The sequence below is a fragment of the Phocoena sinus genome, chromosome 4, assembly GCF_008692025.1.
Source record: "Phocoena sinus isolate mPhoSin1 chromosome 4, mPhoSin1.pri, whole genome shotgun sequence".
In the NCBI taxonomy this organism is placed as follows: Eukaryota; Metazoa; Chordata; class Mammalia; order Artiodactyla; family Phocoenidae; genus Phocoena; species Phocoena sinus.
In genome coordinates this window covers 14,951,453-14,970,164 of record NC_045766.1, presented here as the reverse complement: position 1 = coordinate 14,970,164, position 18,712 = coordinate 14,951,453, and the positions used below count along the sequence as shown (strand labels likewise).

General features: G+C 43.2%; 1 protein-coding gene across 2 annotated transcripts in view; it reads right to left on the bottom strand.

Moving 5' to 3' along the window:
- Nucleotides 1–9,224: 9,224 nt before the first annotated feature.
- LOC116753531 (inhibitor of carbonic anhydrase) overlaps nucleotides 9,225–18,712 on the bottom strand; it is a 40,351-nt gene continuing 30,863 nt past the window's right edge. The window contains exons 14-17 of one of the 2 annotated variants that reach the window (XM_032631379.1): nucleotides 12,509–12,573; nucleotides 11,696–11,880; nucleotides 10,256–10,442; nucleotides 9,225–9,433 (exon numbers count right to left, since the gene is read on the bottom strand). In XM_032631379.1, coding sequence (XP_032487270.1) covers nucleotides 9,399–9,433; nucleotides 10,256–10,442; nucleotides 11,696–11,880; nucleotides 12,509–12,573 — 472 coding nt within the window. In that variant the 3' untranslated portion in view covers nucleotides 9,225–9,398. The remainder of the gene's footprint in view (nucleotides 9,434–10,255; nucleotides 10,443–11,695; nucleotides 11,881–12,508; nucleotides 12,574–18,712) is intronic. The other variant, XM_032631380.1, reaches the window with a different exon arrangement.

The window sequence follows — 18,712 nt, the reverse complement described above, 5'->3', positions numbered from 1 at the left end:
ATTTTTTCAAATATTCTCTCTACTCCTTTCTATTCTCCTTCTGGGACTCCCACAATGTATATGTTATTCTACATTATGAAGACACACTTGTCCCTTATTCTCTGTTCACTTTTGCTCCATAATTTTTCTTTTTGCTCTTCAGACTCAATAATTTCAATTGTCCTGTCTTTCAGTTCACTGATTCTTCTCCCTGTTCAAAAATGTCTTTGAATTCCTTTAATGAATGTTTATTTCAGTTATTATACTTTTAGCTTCAGAATTTCTTTTAGGTTTTCTATCTCTTTACTTATATTTCCATTTTGATTATACATCATTTTTTTGTTTGCTTACTTTCTGCACATATCCTTTTAGTTCTCTCTTGAGCATTTTTGAAACAGTTATTTTAAAGTCTTCATCTTGTAGACCCATCATCAGGTCTTTTTCAGGAACAGTTTCTGTTGATTTTTTTCTCTTTTGAATGGTCCATACATTTCTGTTTCTTTGTATGCCTTGTTTTGTTGTTGTTTTGAAAACTGGACATTTGAATCTAACAGTATAGTAACTCTGGAAATCAGATTCTCCTTCCTCAGCGTTTGCCATTTTGTTTTGTTTTCTATTGCAGTAGACTATCTCTGTGCCATGGATCAGCTGAAGTACAAACTTAAGATCTTTTCAGTCATTTTTGATCCTGCTCCTTTCCCTGGGTATGCACAATGACTTTCTAATTTCTCTTGAATATGCAGTTGCTTTTTAATGCCCTAGTCTTAAATGTCTCATTTTCAAAAGGGAGAAAAAGAAAAAAGTGAGGGGGGGGGGTGGTAAAAAGGTACTGGCCCTTTAAACCCTCTGGGAGTCACTCAGAGGAGGAGGGTCTTGCAACAAAGAGAAGTGCAATAACAATGGCTTCCCTCCTCTGTATCTGCACCTCCATGTTCAGAAGCTGCAATCAATGACCATAACACAAATCCCTAATATTTCATAACAGGATCCTTATTGCCCACCTTGGATCCCACAAGCTGTGTGCAAGCTGCTCCAGGAATACATACACAGCTGCCTGATGTAGGGCATGGGGGAGGGAGATGGGTAGCCACTGCTAGGCTAAGAACTGAAATTGACTGAAATTAATGGCAGTTTACCCTTTAAACATTCCCCTGGAATTTGGAAGCCTTCAATGGATGCCAACGTTCAAAAATACTTACATCAAACAGTTTCTACCAGTGTAATTGCTGTTTGAGCGGGAAGACTGATTCTTGGTGCTTTATACTCTACCATCTTCCCAGAACCCTCCCCCTCATTTATTTTGATGATTAGATTGTTGTGGCCCTTCACGCTTGCTCCTGTGTATTTGTTACAAGCCCCATAATTTTTTAGGCACTTCACTTTCTGGCAGAATAAGACATTCAGGCCTATCTCATACTTTCCCTATACTAGCTCTGGAATCTCTGTTTCAGGAATCTCATTTCTCTAAGAAACTTTATCCTTTTAGTATAGAATGGTATTTAGGAACCAAAATATGGGTGCTAGGTGTGGTAACTGCTTTGGAGAGAAATTGATACTAGGATCTTTTAACATATGTATAGATGATACAGATATAGATATATAGATATAGATCTCCATAATAACACACATCTACATCCATCTCTCCCTCCCTCCCTCTATCTCTCTCTCCAACCATGAGTTCACACCGATTCCTCCAATTCAAGTTGAACATCACAGCAAATCTTTTCGTTTTCTCCCTCCCCATATTTGCAACTCCTTTCCTCCTGACAGTGAGAAAGCTGGATCTTGATGTTCTCAATATTTTTAGCTCTTTGTTCCATTCCCCTGTATATTATCAATCTCCTGATCCTCCAGCTGCCTCTTTGGCCCCAGTCCCTCAGGCTTCACTCCCCCTGGCCATCTCAAGGAGAGGAAATGAAGGAGAACAAATAAGTATTTTTTAACTGAAGAAAAGAACAAAAAAGGGAAGAGAAAGAGAAAAGTAGAGAAAAGGAAAAGGAAGAGGAGCTTTTTAACCTGTCTCCACAGTCACACAGTAAACTGTGAAGGGCAGAGAGCAGGATCCTGTGCAGAATGAGGAAAAACTGAACAGAGATAGTTAACATTTTTTACCATTAAACAAAGCTCTGGGCTCCTTTTCCTCAACACAATCATTCTTCTATAATGTACTGGGAGAGACTAGCTGGTGTTTGTCCTTGTTTCAAAAGCCAGAGATGTCTATTCTGCATGCAAAAGAACCTCCTAATAAAACTCTCTCCTTATCAGTATAATGTTCAACCTAACCTGGCTGTATCTGACCGCTAGGCCAATAGGTGCAGAGGCCACTGACCCTGGAGCTAAGTGGACTATGGAAACTGTCATGTGTAAAGGGACAAAAGTCCCTGATCAAAGGCAGGTGTGCAGGGAAAGTTGGTCTTCTCTGGCATGCTCTTGGCAGGGCACTCCGACAGGTCTGGCAAAGATGGGAAGAGAGTTAGAGGTCAGGGCTGGGGCACAGTTTAGAGCTCCATGGCAGGGTTGATTTCAGACAAAATTGTGAAACAGGCAGGATCTGTCCCAGGATGGAACATCTGTTCAAAAGCCCCTCTGGCAATTGACTTCTCCCAGGCCACACAGCGGGATACTATGGAGGGGAAAGGAAGGCTGGGGAATTCTAAGAGCCTGGTATAAAGTGGGCCAGGACACCAGGGTGTCAAGGAGTCTTCATTTTAAAATGAAAGAAAGATCTCAGGTAGAGGAATCTGCTCCCAGAAGTGGAGTTAATTTCCAGATTTGTATTTGGAAATCACCTGCCCAGTGCTAAGCAGGAATGTAGTGGTGATAGAAGGAGCATTAAGTAAACATGAGAAATGATCACAGCTGCAAAGACTGGGACAAGAGGAGAACCTGGTCCTGGTTCTCCTTGACTGGGGACACCACTATATCTAGTGTGATTTGGTCATTTGCTTCTACACATTTACTTCTAATCAGTAAGACTTTCAGTTGTTTAGTGACTTAGGCGAGTTACTTCACTCTCACCACCTTTTGTTTCCCACCTAGAAAATGAGAATAATGATACCTACTTCATAGGGTTATTATGAGAACTAAATTAGCAATTAAATAAATCACTGGTACAGTACCCAGCACATTATTCTCCTTCTTATTTTTATTTATGTCATGACCAATATCTTCCCCTTCAATTCCCGTGTGCACAGTGTTGTGACCCCAGCTCCTGAGTCACACCACATCAGGGAGCCCTGCAAGCATGCTCACCATTAGATCCTAGACAATGCATCATAAAGAATATAGCAAGCAGATGCTGCAAAATTTTTTTCACCTTATGCTAGTTACCTATGCACGCTTTTTATTCACCTGTCCATTCTTGAGGACAGATACTGGGTATTATCATATGCAATCTGTAGAATAAAATGGGTATGAAATTGGAGTCAGAGACTCCTCGTTTTGAATCATAGGCCACTTAGAAGATACGTGATGCTGGACAAGTTACCTACCTATTCCTAGCACGTTTTCTCTTTAATAATAGGAATATGAGACCTTCTTGGGTCATTTCGAAGATTACTTACAGTGCTATTAAAGTGCTAGTCCTGCCTGACATGTAAGAGTCACCAATAGATGGGCAATGCTTTCATTATTATGGAACACACAGCACAGACTGAGTACTAACAACATATTCAGTGAATTAATGAAGTGACCCCACATAATATCTTCATGGCACCTTCCATTGCTAAGACCCTTCAGCAAAACACACTCTGCAAGACCATCTAGTACAATGATCTCATTTTATAGAGAGAAAAACTGAAGCCCAGCCAGAGAACATAACTGGTAGGGTGCCCAGCAGACAAAGCCAGAACCCAGGATTTTGGACTCAATATCCTGAGCTATCCCCACCATCCTGTGACATGCTTTCTTGAAAGGTGTCATTCATAATGTCTTCTAAGTCATTTAGGGATTTCACTTCCCATGCTCTTTCATCAAGAGAAGCCAAGTCCTGAGATCTTCAGGTGGGCCCATGAGGAGTGACTGGTTAAGCTGAGCAGAGTCTAGTGCTCCTGGGGCAAAAGAAACAGATTGCAGATTCCTCTACTGCCCTGACAGCAAATGCCATTGTTTGATGTCCCTGCTCTGTGTGGGAAGAGGATAGCAAAGTCCACCTGGTTTCTTAGCTGTTTCAAAGTAAACCTTTGATCTATACAGATTTGTAGACAATTGGTGTCAACTCTTGGTTTCTACAATTAAATTATCCTACCCTTTTAGTTGTCCTAAATGTTCCACAGATAGGTCTTTTACATAAATATATGCAACTTGTCTATATGTGCAGCAAGACTTATTAGCCCCTCAGGGTAGAATCTGCCTGAAAATAGATTAAGTAGCCTCTATCCCCACCCCTCCACCCCAGGGGAAAGTGGTGTGAGGTTGCAGAAGAATCAGTGGACTGGAGCTATGAATACACAAAAATTATACACCAAGGGGTGTGTTTGTGTGTGTGTGTGTGTGTGTGTGTGTGTGTGTTATGATGGTGAGAGTCCCATGATTTTATTAATACTCAAAGGGGTCCATTAGTACCCCAAACGTGTTGAAATTCTAAACATTTATTATCTGCTCTGGTCTTTTTTCCAAGTCTTAGAATTGGGAGAAAGTAGAGGTAGAGTGCTTGATAGCTTTTCCCCAGACAGGGAGAAGTCCCTGTTGGACCAGGATCTTCAGGCTCCTGCCTCAAGTCTAATCCACTCAAGACTGCAAGGGTGGCTCTCCTGGTAGGGGAAACTGGTGGCAGAGACTCAAGCCCATCAGAGGCAACAGTCTCTGAGGCTTCAGGCAACAGAGCCTGAGGACTATGTAGCAGGTGAAACTCTAGAAGAGAGTCTTCCTAGAAGCCCCAGGTTGAAGGATAAGCATGCCTGTGGCTTCCTAGGGGTATCCTGTAGGGAGACAGCCTAGGATGAGATGTGAAAATACCTTTCCCAAGAAGGACAAAAGGACCTGGAGCAGTCTGGTGCAAGAGACTGCTGAACGTGGAATCAGATTTGTGTAGGAAAGGGAAAACAAGGATTAAGTAAAAGGAAGGTTTAGACCAAAGTGGACAAGGGAATAAAACCAAAAAACCCAAGAAAGCAAGCTACTATGTTTTTGAATAATGCACAAAACAACAGAAGACGGAGCTCTGTAAAGTTAGAAAATCTTTCCTGAGAATAGCCTTAGTCTAAAAGTTCAGGAAAGCAAATTTCACATAAAATTCAGTAACCAAAAGTACTGCGGTCAAATACTATACAAAGTTATTACAGAAAATTAAATAAGAAGAAAAATAACATATCTACAGACAATGAAAGCATGCCAGAAAGACATAGCCTCAAAATATCTAAAATCTATAACCTACACAAAAGTATGGCGAGAGCTAGAAACAGTAGAGATGTGGGTAAATATTATAAGATTTTTTTTCATTTTTAAATTTCTTTAAAAGGTAATTGACAGCTTGATGTAAAAATAATAAAAATATACTGTGGAGTTTCTAACATATGTAGAAGTAAAATGTAAGAGCACAAAAGATAAAACAGGGAAGTCAGTGGGGTAGTACAGCCAGCTTGTGATGGCTTGCAAAGGCTGATTGTGTGTATCTCTACTCAACTCTGAATTCATTGACATCACTTTGGTAGCTTGAAATCATCCATGGCGAGAGTACATACTTCATGAAACTGGCAAATGACACAAATCAAGGCTTTTTTTACCTTGAAGATCTGGTTGTTAAAAGTTTATCCGCACATCACTGGGGAAAGTGGAGCTGTACAGGATCTTATGTTAGACACAAAGTGATATAATGTTATTTGATGCTGGTATTAAGCTAAAGATGTATATTACAAACCTTGGAGAAGTTATTAAAAATAAAAGAATAGCTAATAAACAAACAGAGAAGATAAAATGAAATACTAAAAATTATTCAATTAATCCAACAGAAGGCAGAAAAGAGGAAATAAGGAACAAGGAACAGATGAGACAGATAGAAAACAAATATCAAAAATTACATTATATGTAAATGAACTAAACACATCATTTAAAAGGGAAGAGAATGTCACACTGAATAAAAAAAAAAACTATGTGCTCTTTATAAGAAACCCTCCTTAATAGAAAGAAACAGATGAATTAAAAGTAAAAGAATGTAGAACAATAAACCAAGCACAAACTATCATGAGAAAGGTGGAATGGTCATATTAATATCCAATGAAACAGACTTAAAAAGAAAAAGTATTATAGGGACAACTAGGGACATTTCATAATGGTAAGGGAGTCAATTCATCAAGAAAGCCTAATCTCCTAAATATGTATGTAACAAAGCCTCCAAATATATAAAGCAAAATCTATTTAAACTGGAGGGAGAAATGAGCAAATCCATACTTATAGTTCAAGAGTTCAATCCTCTTCTCTCAGTAATTAATGCAAAAAGTAGATAGAAAATGAGTCAAGGCAGAGGATTTGAACAATAACTTTAGCCAACTTGACCTACTGCTACTTATAGTACTACACTACATATTACAGAACTACACCAAACAATTAAGAATACTTATTTTTTTTAAGTATACATGGAACATCCACCAAGATTGGTCATATGCTGGCCAAAAAAAAAAAAAATTCAATAAATTTAGCAGGATTGAAGTTATATAGAATATGTATCTTCTGACCACAAAGGAATTAGATTAGAAATAAATTACAAAAGTATATCTGGAAAATTGCCAAATATTTGGAAATTTAAAAGAATTTTAAAACAATCAACAGATCAAAGAAGAAATCTTTGAAAAACTAGAAAAAAAATGTACCTCAATGATAATGAAAATAAACATATCAAAATTTGTGGGATTCAGCTAAAGCAGTGCTTAGAGGAAAATTTATCATTTTAAATGTCTATATTAGAAAAATAAAATGGGCTAAATATTGATATAAGCTTGCACCTTAAGAATCTAAGAAAAAACGAAAAATAAGTAGAAAGGAAGTAAGGCTAAGAACAGAAAGTGAGATTAAAAAATAATAGTGGGACTTCCCTGGTGGCGCAGTGGTTAAGACTCCATCTGCCAATGCAGGGTACACGGGTTCGATCCCTGGCCCAGGAAGATCCCACATGACGTGGAGCAACTAAGCCCGTGTGCCACAACTACTGAGCCTGCGCTCTAGAGCCGGGGAGTCACAACTACTGAAGCCCCAAGCCTAGAGCCCGCGCTCTGCAACAAGAGAAGCCACCTCATTGAGAAGCCCACACACGGCAACGAAGAGTAGCCCCTGCTCGCCTCAGCTAGAGAAAGCCCGAGTGCAGCAACAGAGACCCAACATAGCCAAAAATAAATAAATTAAATAAATAAAAATTTTTAAAAAATAATATGAAAATTTATAAAACTAAAAATTCATTCTTTGAAAAGTTCAAGAAAATTGATAAAGCTACAGCTACACAGGTCAAGAAGAAAGAAGAAAATACAAATTACCAGTATGAAAAATAGAAGAAGAGATATCACTACACAACCTATAAATATTAAAATAATAATAAGGAAATATTTTGAGCAATTTTATGGCAAAAATATACAATTTAGATCAAACAAATTCCTTGAAACACAAATTTTGCCGCTCTAGATTTTCACTGGTTCTTTTTGAAACCTTACACTTTTTACTTTGTTATGTTCATGTATGTATGTATGTATGTATTTTTGGCCACATGGCTTGTGGGATCTTAGTTCCCCAACCAGGGATGGAACCCGGGCCCTTGGCAGTGAAAGCTCCCAGTCCTAACAATTGGACTGCCAGGGAATTCTCTTCATGTTTTCATTTAAATTCTTGTGCCTGTTTATAACAACTGTTTAAAGTTAATTGTCTGAATACCATCATCTCTGTGGTTTCTAGGTGAGTTTCTACTGGTTGATTTTTCTGATGACTCTGGGTCACATTTTGTGCTTCTTTGCACATCTGGTAATCTTTGTATCTGATGCTGGATATTATGCATGCCACACCGTTGAATATTTAGATTTTGTTGTATTCCTTTAGTGAGTATTGAGGTTTATTTTAGAGGGCAGTCAGGTGACTTGCAGATCTGCTTGATCTCACCAAGGCTAGTGTCACTCTCAGTAAGGGCAGTTATGGAGCAGACCTTAGTCTACAGCTATTTCAGCCCCAGCTGCCTTCAGAGAAAAGCTTAGGTGTTCAGTGAGGTCTCTTCACACTGGTTGGTAGGAACGTGATTGACTCCTGGCCCCATGGGAGCCCTGGGCATTGTTCAGCTTATGGGCCTCTCACAGTCATTCTTTACCTAGCCTGACGGACTTCAGTTTCATTCTATACACAAGCAGATTAGTATTTTGCCAAACATTTCAAGGAGACTCCTGTACAGATCTCTCTGTATACAAATTCCAGTCACTCTGGCTTCCCCAAACTCCTATCTCTGTTTCCTCAACTCAGTGTGATGGGCTCTCTTGGGTTCCTGCTCCCTTTGCCATGATCTGGAAATTTCCTCTAAGGAAAAAGTAAGGTCATCACTCTGCACACCTCTTTTCTTTTCCTTCTTTCAAGGATCATAGTTCTGCACTGTTATAGCCCAATGTTTGAGAACATTTGTTTCATGTATTTTTTCCAGTTTTTTTAGTTGTTTATGGAAGGACCGCAAATCCTGTACTGGTTACTCATTCACAGGCAGAAGCAGAAGTCCACACACCAAACTGGCACTTCACAATATATAACTTGGGTTCCCATGCAGCATTTATTGAGGCACTACCATAGGCTGGAATCATGGTAATAATAGATAAGGCAAAATCTCTGATAAGAAACTGACTTAAATGAGTGTAAATCACACTTCTAGGAAATTTACTGCAAAAAGGTAGTAGGATGAGATTTTTGCTGTAATTTTCATATTTTTCAATTAATCTGATCAGGAGTTTGATTCCGCTTGACATTATGGATTTTAAATGCTCAAATATATTTTCAAAATGCAGAAACTCATTCCTTATCCTTTATTTTCATTATGTAAGTCCTTGATACTGCACACACTAATGCTTTTTTGGCACACTCAGACTCCCTTCAGACAGATTTATTGCTTAAATTCTATTTGAGTTGACTCTTGGGTAAAACCATCAAACAATAGGGAGGGAAGTTGAGCTAGTCTGGTAGAGGTCTAAAAAAAGATATAATTTAATACATACTAAATTCAGAAGCACAATTCTAGTATAAACAAACCATTTTCTACCCCTGCCCCTGCCAAAATCTGAGAACATTTCATGAAGTTTTCTGAAAGACACAATAATTTTTATTCATTTTATTTTTTGCATCAGTTACAGGACACACTTATAAAGATTAACTGATATTAACACAGACCCACCATGCAGACAAGTTAGAATGTGGCCCCACTGGATTTGCAGGCTCTGAGCATCTCTGCAGTTGCCCACTTTGATCAATTTTTAATTTCCATGGAATGTGCAGGCATCCAGAAGTTCTGTGAGAGGTAACATAAGAGAAAGACCGTCAGGTACTGCCTATGCTTATTAAGTACGATGCTGTTCCTATTTTCTAAAAGTAAATGGTAGGTAATGAAGATTTTTTTTAAAAATCTCTCTCTCTCCTCTAACTGATGTCAGTGCTATCCTTAAACATCTACACTTTCCTCTCCTCCTATTCTCCACGTCTCTAACACATGATATAATTTAACAAAAATTCAGGCACACTCCCAATAATTTGATTATTCCAGCTCTAATTTTATTTCTCCAACGTATTTTTTTTGAGGCAGCTATGCCATGTCTATAGTACATAGAAATAGAGAGAAATGACTTACTTAGTGCCACTTCTACATACGTATATATGTAGAGGTGGCCTGCTCAGGCTAACAACACTTGTTTATTTTAATATTAATTATACATTTTATTTAAAATCTTTGAAAATTGGTCCACTCTGAGTGGTATGTATGTGTCATTTCCAACCTCCTCCCTACACTGAAGTGCTCCCACACACAGACATTTTCATTCTATTAGCCAAAAAATGGAAATATACATGTAAACAAGTTCAATTTCCAAATGATCTTCAGTTCTGTTGCACTCTCTGGCTCCTTTAAATGATTTGGCCTTTTCAGTTAGTGTCTTATACTGTGGCCTAATTGACTGCCTCCCTGGTAAGCCTGAATCCTCTTGCAGGGCCAGGAGCAAGCCTTCCTAATCTTTGTGTCTTATTCGTACTGGCCCAGGCTTGGCACACCGTCATCCTTAAGACAAACATGTTTACCTTGACCCCCACGTTATTGCTCCTTGGTGTGTATTCTACTCACCAGAGTGTAAGCACTGTCTCATGTTAGCAACAGCATGAAGATACTCTGGCCCTAAGTATTTTTGATAAGTTGTTCTGTCCTGAAGGTTAGCCAAACATTCTGTATCATCGCTGAAGAGCAGATCCTTGCTTGAGGATTTGAACAGCTGGAACATCATGTATTCAAACCCATTTCTTCCAAAGAGCTCCTGGGTTAGACAGACAGACAGCGAATGACCAGCAGCACCGGGCAGCACGGAGCTGTGTGCTCTGCTTCAGAATCCCCGAGTCTGCTGGACTGCTCAGCGCCAGGCCCTAGGAGACCTGGGACACAGAGACAGCTTAGGAGGTACCGTAGTAAAATGGCACAAAGCATGGCCTCTGGGTTCAAATCCAGGCCCTAGCTTTTCCTGTCGAGTGACATTAAGAAAATTCTTGATGGAGCTCAGTGAACCTCAGTTTACTCATTTGTATATGGAGGTAATTACGCTAAATACTGAGATGATGTATGTAAAGCAACTGCTAAATAGAAAGAGCTCCAAGTTCACAGCTGTATCACTATCCCAACCAATCACTGCCAGATGTTTTCAACTCTCTGGGTCAACCTTCCATGTCCTCCTGTGGCCGGAGCCCTTACTACCTTGCCTCTTCTGTTCTCTGGACCTGCCCCAGGCACTGACCCTGCCCCTCCCCCGCTTCCTGCCCCTCCCCCCTTCCTTTGTCCACTTTCCTTGTAGCCCAGGTGACAGCTCACTCTGTGTGGGACCCATCCCTTCAAAAGTCCATGACCAAGAGCCTCTCTATTTCCACCTGTCCCTGGGTCATCACCTTTTAACTGGGATGTGTGGACAGAATGTGCTAAGATATGTATTACTCATTTGGGGCTCCTCCAGGAATGGGGTGTGCTAGGGCAAAAGGCAGACAAGGCTCTGGGTTTCCTTAAGATCATCTGATTCAGACAGCCACTACTTCATAGGGTCATCCCTTGTTGGCTGCCTGTAGAGGTCATGAGTTGTCTGAATGTTGGCTCTTCGACTTTCACGAAGCCAAAACAGTCTCAGCCTACCCAGGTCCAGGAAACACACTGGGATCCTCCCTAGGTCACACAGAGTAACCTCCGTTCTGCCTTTTCCACATGTAGCCCAGCCTACTGTGAAGGGCACTGGGCCAACCCCCTTATTTCTGTGACAGAACAAGCCCAAGAGGTACCACGACTCTGCTTAGAGAGTCAAGTGAGTCTCAGGGAGACGCTTGAGATACCCACGCGTCTGGGACTCTTCCAGTCCACTGTGATATCCTAGACAGCCCCAGAGCAAGAAGTGAGCGCAGCCGCCAGCCTTCCGCTTTCATCAGAGTCAGGGCCCACTGCCGAGGGAGAAAGGGCATGCGACTGGGATGTGCCTGTGCAGCTCTGCAAGTAATCTAAGCATTCGTTTGGTGGATGAGGACCGAATTCCCACACCTGTTGGTTGAAGAGCATTCTGCGGACAAAATCCGCCTTATCTTTCCTTGAGACCACAGCATGACTTGGGGCTATGGCCAGGTGGCAGCTCTGAGCCTCGGTCACAGGCTTCCTGGTGCCATCGAGGCACAGCAGCTGGAAGTCCTCCTGCTTCAGATCCTTCGCCCAGGCTTCAGGGTTCTTTCCTGGGGAGAGAGAGGAGGTGGATGGGCTACAGCTGACAGCTTTGGTCAAGGCACCCTCAATGGGGGGTGTGACCAACCACCAGTGCCTGGGAGAATCACAGAGGCGCAAAAAAAAACAATAAAGCCTTTACAATAAAGCAGAAGAGAAACATTCATAAACTCATAGATTCTCTTAAAGGCAAAGATTTCTTCAACAGACCTGAAAAGCACTAGGCAGAAAGGAGAAGACTGATGGATTAAACCATACTAAAATGAAGAATGTTTATCAAAAGACATCATCAAGAAAGTGAAAGGCAAGCCTTTTCAGAGAGGGAAAAGATATTTGCAATACACACAGCTGACAAAAACTTGTATCCTGAACGCCTAAAAATCAAGACAGCCAGATGTGCTCATATGGACTGTGGCAGCTGTGTGTTTGTCAGTTGAGTTCAAGACCAATGTGTTAACCAACCCTGTCAAGTCTGCCCAGACATGAAGAATTTTTTCATTCCCTAAATAAAAAAGGTTAGGACCAAAGTCACCAGAGTCTGATGGAGTTAATAAACTTCCCCCTTGCCCATCTGGGGAGTGTTTTCCCAGGAAGGACTCTGAGTTTTCCGAGAGAGGAAAGGACAGCGTAGACGCCTACCGTCAGTGTTCTGCAGGACCGTGGGATACTTCACAAAGGCCACGTCTCCCTTCTCAACCAGACACCTGCACAGAGAGGGTCAGATCAGCAAGGAGGACTCACAGCAGTGGGAGGGAGAGGCTCCAAGAGGGAACCACTGGGAGCTCCCAGCCCTACCCTGGGCCACTTACACCACACACGCTCCTGTGATGCCTGCTGTCCCTGGGGACTCAAGGGGAAATGCCGTGGAAAAAAGAAGTCTGCTTATTTAGATTCTATTGTAGATACCTATTGTTTGGTTTCTTGTTTTAAACACTGATTGGTTTCTCCACAAGAGCTGCTTGTGTTCTCCTATTAATAGTGATATCCAAGGATAATTCTCTGGTTGGATCAAAACACACATCAGAGATTAAAATCAGCGTGGAAGACGTGATTCTGAAGGAGTCCTATCACATCCATATGTCTACTCAGCCTTAACAAAAGTTAACGTGCATCATGAGATATTTTTCATGCTTAATCCCCTGAAAAATATTTCTGTGTGTTTAAGGTGCATTCTTGTTTTTTTTTTTTTTTTTTTTGTGATACGCGGGCCTCTCACTGTTGTGGCCTCTCCCGTTGCAGAGCACAGGCTCCGGCCGCGCAGGCTCAGTGGCCATGGCTCACGGGCCCAGCCACTCCGCGGCACGTGGGATCTTCCCAGACCGGGGCACGAACCCGTGTCCCCTGCATCGGCAGGCAGACTCTCAACCACTGCGCCACCAGGGAAGCCCTAAGGTGCATTCTTTGTGAGAAATGCTGAGCGCATTAAAAATCAGTTTTGTGACATTCAATCAGTTGGAATTGATCCAGTTCCCTCTCTCTCCTAATCTTCGGGTCCCTCTATCATTAGCTAGGCTCAGCTACTCCGTTCAATTCTCCATCTTGCTCTATTTCCTTGCTTCAACACCACGCCCTCCACCCTGGCCAGTACAATCTCAGTCCTGAAGGAGCCTGATCGTCTGCCTCAGGTGTGTCTGCACCTCGGCAGTGAGGTAAACCAGAGCTTCCCGATCGTTGACTTCACCTGGGCATTCCTGTTGTCCCTTCTCTGCTCTAGATCTGTGATTCTCCAAGTGTGGGCTGGACCAGCAGCATCAGCACCAGTGGGAACTAGTTAGAAATGCACGTTCTCGGGCCCCACCCCAGACCTACTGGCTCAGGAATTCTGGGGGTGGGGTCCAGCCATCGGTGTTTTAACAAGCTCTCTGGGAGATTCTGATTTGTGCTCAAGTGTGAAACAGTGCCCCCCCCACCCCCGCTCTATAGAGCTTGAGACAGCACCCCCTCAACTCTATAGAGCATGGACTCCAAAACGTTCTCCCACTTCCTGTAAACCTCTGTCTCTCCACACACCCCTACCCAACACTCACACTCTGACATGTGCTTTGGCTTCCCGGAGGAAACACAGAAATCATCACTTGGGCTTCCTTTCAGCATCCTTCTGCCAAATCTGGCAGCCCAAGGCTCCAGCACGCTCCTGCCCTCCAGGGACAAAGGAGGAAGGAAGGTCTCTCTCCAGCAAAAGTCTCCTCCCTGGGTGGTCTGCACCTCACCCACGCTCAGGCACTTTCCACTGTAGTCATCCTCTTTCTCTTCTATAATCCTCTTCACTCTTCTCATCAGCTTCCACACTCCTTGTAAAAACAAACAATAAGCCCTGCCTTGACCCCACACTGCCCTTAGCAATGGGCCTCTCTCCAGGGCTCATCCAAACAGCTGAAAGGATCATCGCACTTGCCATCAGCACCCCTGCACATGACTCTCTGACCCTTGCCAGTCATCTTAGGGGACTGACTCAGCATTGAATCTCCTCCGGCCCAGGTCACCAGATCCAGGAGCTAGGTTCACGGTCCTCATTTTATTGGATCTCTCAAGTTCATCCTTGCCCCAGTGATCTGAAATGTCATCTTTGTTTTAGATTAAATATAGTATGTCCATGTACCTGTCTTGGAAACTTTTTCTCTTCCACTGATTTATTTGTCATTTTTCACATAAACCAGCCTGTATTGATCACAGCATTACCGTATTAAGTAGTATTATAATATGATTTTTATATCTAAGAAAACAAAATTCCCTTTGTATAATTTTATTTTTAAATTCTTGGCTTTTGTTCGGTCTACCTAGCTTTACTACTTTGTTGAGTACTGACCGCCCCCCCCCCAAAACATCTGCTTTAATCCATCTGGTCACAGCGGAGGCAGCTGGAACTTCACAATGCAACTTCACGGCATGAGTTATGTGAGCAGGAAACTTTCACCTGAACTGGGCTGACAATCCTATGTCCTGGGACCTGGGACTAATACGTTATGGTCTGTGTTTGCTTCTTTATAACTGAAGACCTGTAACAATGCTGGGGCTGCTGGTCACAGACATTTCCTCTGTGTAGACTGAGAAACAGAAAACCACCCTGCGGGGAAAGAGAAATGAGGCAGATGTGCAGAGAGAGAGAGAGAGAGAGAGAGAGAGAGAGAGAGAGAGAGGAGAAGCAGAGTGCTAAAAATTCATTCGTCATTTATCTGGAATTCTAATTTAACTGGATGACCTGAATTTTACCTGGCAACCCTCGCCTTAAAGTATCTTGGCTACTCCTGAGGCTCAGGTCTCAGCCCTTACAAGGAGGAAGCTCCCACAGCACCTGTTAAAATATGCCCTTGCCTTAAGATGGTTCATATGGGTGTTTTCGCTTGCAACCAAAGTCCTTATTCACTTTATTAAAGAAAAAAGATGTGAACCAAGATCAGCAGATAAAATGTATAGTATTCTAGAGAGTGAAAAGTGCTAAAGAAAACATAAAGCAAGAAAGGCGGATATGAAATATTGGCAAGGGTATGTGTGTAAAATCAGAGAGTGGCCAGGAAAGACTTCCCTGAGAAAGCTTAAAGGAAATGAGGGAACTAGCCATGATGCTATGAGAAGAAGGAGCACTGCAGGTGGGGGTAAGAGCAAGTGCAAAGGCCCTGAGGCAGGAGTGTGCCTGATATCTTCAAGAAACAGCTGTGATGCCAAGATCACAGATGGAGCAGAGACAGCAAGAGGAAAGATGGAGGAGATGAGGTCACACAGAGCCTTCCCAGATTTCAAAGGGGCCACACAGGTCAAAGAAGGACCCTGACTTTTACTCTGAGTAATATGGAAAATTACTGGGGGGCTTTAAGCAGAGAAATGCTTTAAACAGAATCACTCTCGTTGCTGTGTTGAGACAACACAGCAACGAGAGTGGGGGAGGAGGATAGGACAGATGCATGGAGATCTGTTGGGGGTTATAATCCAGGGAGAGATGATGGTGGTTTAGATCAAGGTGGTATCACTGGAGATGGGCGATGAGGACAATTCTCGTTACCCTTTGCAGGCAGAGCTAACATGATTTGATGATGACCCAGACATGGGGTTTGAGAGAGAGAGAGTAGACAGGGTTATCACACACCAAGGCTTTGACTTTTTCCTAAAGGAAAAACGGAGTTACCTTTAACTGAGATGGCGAAGACCTCAGGAGGTACTGGTTTGGGTGGGAGTGTGTAAATTCCAAAAGGTCAGCTTGGGACATTTAAACTTGACCTGGTGATTAGAAACCAAGTGGACATGCCCAGGAGGCAGTTGGATATACGCGTTTGGAGTTTCATCTGGAGTTTTGAAGAGATGTCTGAACAGGAACATAAATTTGGGAATTGTCAGCATATAGATAGATTGAGACTAGATAAAACCACCACGGTCTGAGCATGAAGAGAGAAGACCAATGCTGGAGCCCTGGGGCACGCCAACTTGTACAGGTTGGGGAATGAGGTAGAGCCAGCAAAGAGGCCAAGATGCAGTAACATGAGAGGGAGGAGGGAATCCAAGAAAGTGTGGGGTCCTGAAGCCAGGGAAGAAAATGTATGCAAGTGGGGGAAGAGATCAGTGGTGTCAGTGATCTGGGCTTTGGATTTATTTAGCAACACAGAGGTCCCTGGCAATTTAAAAGTGCAGTTTCAGCTGCGTGGTGGGTGGTGGTATACGGGGGAGGGGGTTGGGAGGCGGGGAGTGGGGAGGTATGGTGGGAGTAGTCTTCTCACGTGCCAAGAGTAAGGAGGAATGTTTTCTGTAGATAATTTAAATGCAATAATAAAACCAACTCCACTGGTTGGGGTGGGGGAGGTGAACAGATTCTTAAACTAGGCTTTGGGGAGATTGAAAGGAGAGAAAGTGAACGGAGCAAGGACATTAAAATATCCTCCTTCAAGGAATTTTGTTGTAAAGAGGAGAGAAATGGAAAGCTGCTGCAGAGGAAAGTGAGGTCAAGAGAGGTTTTACTTATTTCTTTATGTTTAAGGTGAGAAAACAGCAGCATGTTTGTATGCTGATGGAAATGATCCTGTAGAGAATAAGATGCGAAAACACAGGAGAAAAGAGGGGGAGGAGCGCTGGGGCAACGCCCTTGAGCGGGCTGCCTGCCGGAGACAATCGCTGCAGATGCAGGGCTGGGCTCGGCGAGGAGATGGCCCGCTCCTCCCCAGTAAAAGGAGGGAGGGCAGCGTCCAGGGGCACACACATGCCAGCACTCAGCAGATGTGGCAGTGGGACGTTGTGGAGTTTCTCTTTTGATTGTTTCAATTTTCTCAGGTGAAATAGGAAACAAAGGTGTGACAGATGGAGGAAGAAGTGTTGGAGGATTGAGGAGAGGAAAGAGTATGGAATGGTCTTGTAGGAGCGTGGGGTAGTAACGGACTAGAGACTTCTGGCTCATCTGAGCTGGGTTCGCATTACTTTAAAGGGAGGCCAGTCAGCCTGGAGGCGCTGGCACTGAAGTAGAATGTTGCACCCAACCCAGGTCGAGGTTCAGCCAGGAGAGATGACCGGCATTTGAGGCTGTGCCCAGGGGAATAATTATCACGGTTGGCTGTGGAATGTATGCTGCATCCGGAGGGGGAAAAGGACATGAGGGTGGGTGTGAACAGGATCAACGGACCTCAGGTCAGTAGGAATGGTGGAGCCAGGAAGCTAGAAGGCGTGCAAAGGCAGGCAGGTGGTGGCGGGCAGGATGAGATGTCTAGAGCTAAGATTGTTCTTCGTGTGCTCATCTGCACTTTGGAACTTCCGCGGTTCTGGATAGAACTCCGAGGACAGAATTCTAGGTCTCTGTGATTCTACTGTAATCATACCAAAATGGGACCGTGGACCCTAATACCAACGTACTTCCCAGTGTAAAGAGAAGTTCAACTATTTTAGCCTAGGTTTAATGTTCAGCATATATTTTTGTAGTGGGATCTGTGAAAATATGTAATTTATGTACGGCTTATGAAAGTGACCAAACTTTGGAGAGGGAGGGACGAAGCAGTCTGTCAGTGTGATGAATAGAAGGCTCCTTTCTAGAGGCTCACGCGTTCTCCACACCACCCTAACTCCACAGGGTGCCCTTCATACTGAGAATTAACTCTACCTCCTTAGCCAGGCCCGCAAGGCACTGAGACAGCCAATGCCTGCAGCTCCAGCCTCCTCCCTCACCTGACCCCCTCCCTCCCAATGCTCTACTCTGGCGCCTTCTCTGGCCTCAAATATGGCATCATTTGTCCAGCCCCAGCCTTTGTCCTTGCTGTTCCTTCTTCCTGGATTACTCTTCTCCATATTTTCTCAGGCCTGATTCCCTCTCAACATTTAACCCTCAGTTCACATGGCCCCTCTGATCCCGAGGCCTTCCCTGACCACCTTTTCTAAGATTGTCCCTGAGTCACTGCCATATCATCCCCCTTGGTCACCACCACCACCCCCAGCACTTATCACAGTCAGGAAGTGATTGTGCTTTAAGTATTTATTGTCTTACTCTCCCCACGAGACTCAGAGGCCGTGTGTCTTGCTGTTGCTCTAACCTCTCTACTTAGAATAGTGCCTGCCATATACTAGGTGCTCAATAAATATTTCTTGAATGGATGGAGGAGCCCAGGAATATGTGTTTTTAAATATACTCTTCAACCAGGTGTAAGAAGCATGTAGCCGGTGTCCTTCCTTTGATCTTAAACTGAGTCTCTGAAAGATCCTGTGACTTGTCCACAATCACACAGAAGAACAGATCAAAAGTAGAAGCAGGGTTGTGACCTGTGTCCATCAGTCTTGCCTCTCCCCAGGTGCCCTGAGTCCGCCGGCTCTGCCCAAGAGTGCTCCAGGAAGGGGCTGGGCTTGAGTCCTCAGGGCCCCTGGGAATCTGCAGTTCTGTTC